The sequence below is a fragment of the Tupaia chinensis genome, unplaced genomic scaffold (assembly GCF_000334495.1).
Source record: "Tupaia chinensis unplaced genomic scaffold, TupChi_1.0 Scaffold000528_1, whole genome shotgun sequence".
Classification (NCBI taxonomy): Eukaryota; Metazoa; Chordata; class Mammalia; order Scandentia; family Tupaiidae; genus Tupaia; species Tupaia belangeri.
Window position 1 is genome coordinate 1,972,624 of NW_006160041.1, and position 5,031 is coordinate 1,977,654.

The 5,031-nt window shown below is 54.9% G+C and overlaps 1 protein-coding gene across 1 annotated transcript in view; it reads left to right on the top strand.

Annotated features, from left to right (window-relative positions):
* The window catches only part of TMEM63C (transmembrane protein 63C), a 95,317-nt gene that overhangs the window by 87,105 nt on the left and 3,181 nt on the right, over positions 1 to 5,031 (top strand). The window contains exons 25-26 of the mRNA XM_006157109.1: positions 1,513 to 1,622; positions 3,625 to 3,693. Coding sequence (XP_006157171.1) covers positions 1,513 to 1,622; positions 3,625 to 3,693 — 179 coding nt within the window. The remainder of the gene's footprint in view (positions 1 to 1,512; positions 1,623 to 3,624; positions 3,694 to 5,031) is intronic.

A 5,031-nucleotide genomic window follows, 5' to 3' on the forward strand; every position in this document is an offset into this window, starting at 1 on the left:
GCCCCACAAAGCTGCCGTCTGCCTTGGGCAGCACACACACCCCTGCCCCCCCCACAGAAGTCCCCATAGGCCACGGCTTCTGAACCCCTCAGCTGTCTCCCCTCTGGGGCACCCATGCCACCAGGCAGCCTCCAACCTCACCGCCCTTCCCTCAGGACACCTGACCTTGACCTCTGTGGGGTAGAGAAGGGAGAGAGTATTTTCTTCGCTCTCCCTGTCCCAGTGGCATCTGTAAACCATCTGCTCTGACATCAGTCAGGCTCATCCGTTTGCTGTCACCCCAGTTTCTTATCCTGCTCGCCTTTCCCTGTCATTCAGTACTTTTCCCCAAAGGATAAAGGACTACATGTTTATCACCGACAGTAGAAAACAAAGATAAAGACCCAGCTTAAGTTACCCACAATTCCTTTTGAGCTGGTGCCTGCCGCTCGCAGCCATCCTGCTGTGCACGTGCTCTGGGGAGGGAGCAAACCAGCGGGGCGTGTGTGGGTCAGCCGGGACTTAGACGTGTGGTCCCGTGTTACGACATCCAGTCCTGTAGCCTGGGTCTGCTCACGGAACATTATGTTCTGAGCATTTCCTGTGTTCCTGAAAGGCTGAACACACACCGTTCAGTGGCGGCGCTAAAAGCTTCTGCTTGTCAGTTCTCCAGAGCTGGCTATTGAGGCTGTTGACCTCTTTGCTACCATAGAAACACCGCTCCAAGCAGTGGCCTTTGACCGAGAGTTGTGATGTTCAGTACTTACCTCCCTGGAAGAGGCAGTTTTAGGACAGCCAGTGGGTGGCATGGTGGTTAAGGCACTGGACTCCCACATGGCTGACTGTAGTTCAAGCCCTAGACCTGGCAGCTTGAAAATTATGCCAGGAGTGTATATATGTGCATGCCCAAAATCCTGAGAGGAGAATGGAGGAAAAGGGGTTGCCTCATGACCGTCCCCCCGGGAAGTACTTTCTCACTTCTCTCTTTCTATCTCCAGCAAGCATACACGCCCTCTGGCAAAAACCCTAAAAATGAAAAAGGCAGTTTTTGTTTTTGTTTTATCCCCAAACAGAATGTAAACGCCTTTTCTTTTTTACTTCCGGATCACTTTCCGTGTCATTGGCACAGATGACCGAGCATGCTCCTCGAAGGGCTTGCAGGGAGAGATGTGGGCCAGAGATTGTGTTTGGGGGCAGCAGCGGAACCGGTAACTCGGAGCTACTTCACAGGGACCGGGTGTCAGAGGTCACCACCAGGCTGAGGAGACACATTGCATAGGCCCTTAAGTCCACACTTAAATCAATCAAAGCCTGCCTTTCATGGAATCCACAAGATGCCACATTCTGAACTGAGGGATGTCGTCTTTGTGTCAGGCTCATTGACCCCAGTTGCCCTCAGAGGACAGTTGAATGGAGGTCTCTGCCCCACGCTCGAATTCCCCAAGAGGTGCTGAGACGGTCCTCAGGCAGCTGCCAGTCTGGCTCCTCAGCTCCAGCTCCAGGTTTTACACCCACCTTTCTCCTCCTCGGCAGGTTCTCTGCACTCCATCACCTTCTTCTCCCTGTCCACCCTTGTCATTTCCATGGTAATTGCCATTTTGGGCACTTTTCTGGGGAAGCTTCAGAAGGACATTGATTATGAGGTGAGTGGCCAGCCTGCCCATGCTCCCCTGGTGCCCCAGCCCCTGAGGGACGGAGCCCTAGGACACTCTGCTGGCCTGGGCACCGATAGGCTTTCTCCCTGACATGGCATGCGTGAGCTCCGTGTGCATGTGTGCCTTCGCTAGCTCAGGCGTTGGCCCCCGTCCAGAGGCAGCCCCTCTCCCTTCCTGCCCTCTGAACAGAGGCTGCGGGCCTCTCCCCTCTGCAGTGAGAGTCCAGTCCAGCTACCGAGCTGAGAACACCGTTGCTGGGGCTGGAGGGCAGCGGGAGGGTGGAGTGAAGGAGTGTGCATGCACATCCCTGCTGATGGCCTGGGGGTGGAGGAGAGTCATGTTCTCACCTTGAATAATCCCAGTGTGAGGCCAGACAGTGACGTGGTAGTTCAGGCGGCTGGATCGCTTATGGCCACTGGGGATTAGAGTCCCAGACCTGCAGCTGAGAAATATGCCAGGTACATGTGCATACATGCCTAAAATCCAAAAAAGAGGGAGAAATAGAGGAAAAGGGATTGTAGCATGACCATGCCCATAGGAGGTGCTTTCTCACTTTCCCTCTCTCTCTGTCTCAGTCTCTCTCTGGTATCACACACACCTGCTAGCAATTGGGTTTTTTTTTAAGAATTATTTTACTTAACATTTCTTTTTTTCTTTCTTTATTCTAGTTTGACCAGAGAGGGACAGAGAGAGAGAGAGAAAGCCTCAAGGTCCAGGACTTGAACTGAAGTTGGCCATGTAAGAGTCCAGCGTCTTTAACCACCATGCCACCTGCCAGCCCCACCTTCTAGCAAATTTTAAAAATAAATAAATAAAAATTTTTAAAAGGGGGCAACCAGGTTGAGCATAAAGGTTAAGTCACTGGATACCACACAGCATGTTCCAAGTCCCAGACCCAGTGGGTTGAGAAACACTCCAGGTACGTGTGCATGTGTGCTCAGAATCCCTAGAGAAGAGTGGAGAAAAAGAGACTGCAGCGTGGCCATCTCCCCTGGGGCATGCTCTCTCATTCTCCCTCTCTCTCTGTCTCTGTCTCTGGTGAGCACATGCACCCTATAGCAAAAATTTAAAGATTAAAAAAAAAAGAATGCCAGGGTGTTGAACTTGCAGCTCTTGAGCCCTTGGCAGTAAGCCCAGCCAATCAGGCCTCTGGGAGAAAGGAGCCAACCTTCACACTTGGAGAGCCACGCTGGCCATGTGTGTGTGCTCTCGGTCAGCACTTCCCAAAGACTATGCCCCGGAAGTAATTTCCAGTGGAGCCAGCATGGTTTATTTTCATGGTTATATAGTTCTCTTTCCAGTTAACGTTCTCCTTACAGCAACTGGCACGGGTTTTGTCTATATCAGTGAATTGTGTCTTTTCCAGTGAATTTATATGAAAAGGGGATGCTGCTTCTAAGTTCTGGCACCCTGCTGAGTCAGGAGGGAGCCTTCAGGAGGAGGCCCTTGCGGCTTCTCTTACCTCAGTATCCGGGGCTCTGGGTGCCCACTGTCCTCTCTCCTGGCTTCCCTCCTCCCTCACCTCGTCTTGGCACCACACAAAGGATGGGCCAGAGGGAATGGCCCCTCTGGCTCTTTCTAATACACCTGGCTGGCTCTGTGTTCAGCCTAGAAGGAGAAAGCCATGGACCGAGGCCATAACGGTTCAAGATTCATCCCAGATACAGCAGGGAAATCTCAGGACAAAAGAAAACAGTGCCGAGGTCAAGGCTTTTCCTAGAGTCAACGCAGGCCTCTCTTTGAACCCCAGTCCCACCCTACCTACTTCTCCCATGTGGTCCTTGGGCATGGAACATTCCAGAAGGCTCTCTCTGGTATTCCAGCCCTCGCTATGTCCCCCTGGCCTTCATCCTGCCTGCTGGCTGACAATCTGGAAAGACAGACAATGAGCTCCAGGGAGCAAAAGGACCAGGTGTGGGGGTCCGAGCTCCTCCGAAGGGGGCGCAGAGCAGATGCCCACATCTTGTGACCTACCCCTCTCTCCCTGCAGCCTGAGGAGGAGATCGAGACGGTGTTTGACATGGAGCCCAGCAGTACATCCTCCACGCCCACCTCCCTTGTGAGTCCCCGCCTTCCCCCTGGGGGACAGGTCAGGAGGGCGGTCCCTGCTGGGGTGGTCTACTCTGTGGCCCTTAGCGCTCCCCCTGGGTATAGAGGAGGGGACAGGGGCCCCCTGGGCTCCCTCCTCTGACGCAGCAGGACTTGGCCCAGGTCCAAATGCTGCCGTGGCCCTGGCTGAAGAGCCGGGAGAGAAGAACCTCTAGAAGTTTCTCAGAGAGGATGCACTCACTCAGGGGGACCCCGACCTCAGAGACCTCATTCGTGTAGACGCAGGGGCGTGCTGGGGCTCGGCCTCAGGACTGAAGGCTGCCTCCAGGGGCACAAGTGCCAGGCAGAGCGGCGCAGACAGAGCTGCAGGGAACTGTGGAGGCCCACACTGACTGGTAAGGCAGGGATGGTGCCGGAGTGAGCCCGTCAGCCCGCGAAGAGCAGAGCCGAGTGCAGGGGCCCTACAGGCAGGGCCCGGAGGGGCACGAGCGCTCCCCTCCCCACGCAGCCCTGCCACAAAATGCCCACAGAGGCAGGGCCCCGGCCAGCGCTGAGCTGATGCCAGGGTGCATCGAAGGAGCACTGAGGAAGGGTGCCAGCCACATGGGCAGTCGGGGAAGCTGCTCAGAGGAGGGAACATCTAATCCGAATCCAGGAACGGGAGGAGGGTCGCCGGTGAAGCAGGCTGTGGGACAGTGTTCGAGGAAGAGGAGCAGCTTGTGCAAAGGCCCAGAAAGGGGACTCTGAAGCATTTGGGACATGAAGACAGACAGCATGTGTAGAGAGGGCAGGCGAGGCCGTGGGAGTGCCTGGAAGCAGCACAGACCAGCGGGCGGGCACGCCCACGTGTGCAGGTGCAGAAGTCATCTGGGCCAGCAGGTGGTGTGCAGGGTAAAGGCTGGATCCCACGTGGCCGACCCCGATTCAAGTCATAGACCTGGTCGCTTGAAAATCACACCAGGCGTGTGTGTGCATGCCCCAAAATCCTGAGAGGAGAGTGGAGAAGGGGTTGCGGCGTGGCCATCCCCCCTGGGGGTGATTTTCACCTGCCCTCTCTCCGTTTCTCTCCCGCTAGTACATATGCCCTATAGCAAACTAAAAAAAAAAAAGTCATCAGAACTCCAGGGCTGCTTCACTGTGTTCACCATGAGAAAACCCTACGCGTGGGGATGGGATGTGAGAGAGGACAGGGGAAGACTTCAGTAGTAGAAGACCAAGATTCCAGAGCAGGATAGGCTCCCGTCCCCCGGGAGTGGCGAGTTACTGACATCCTGTGAACCTGGCACCGGGCCATCCTCTTTTTTTTTTTTTTTTTTTTTTTATCTTTTTCCCGGTGGGCACGTTGCCT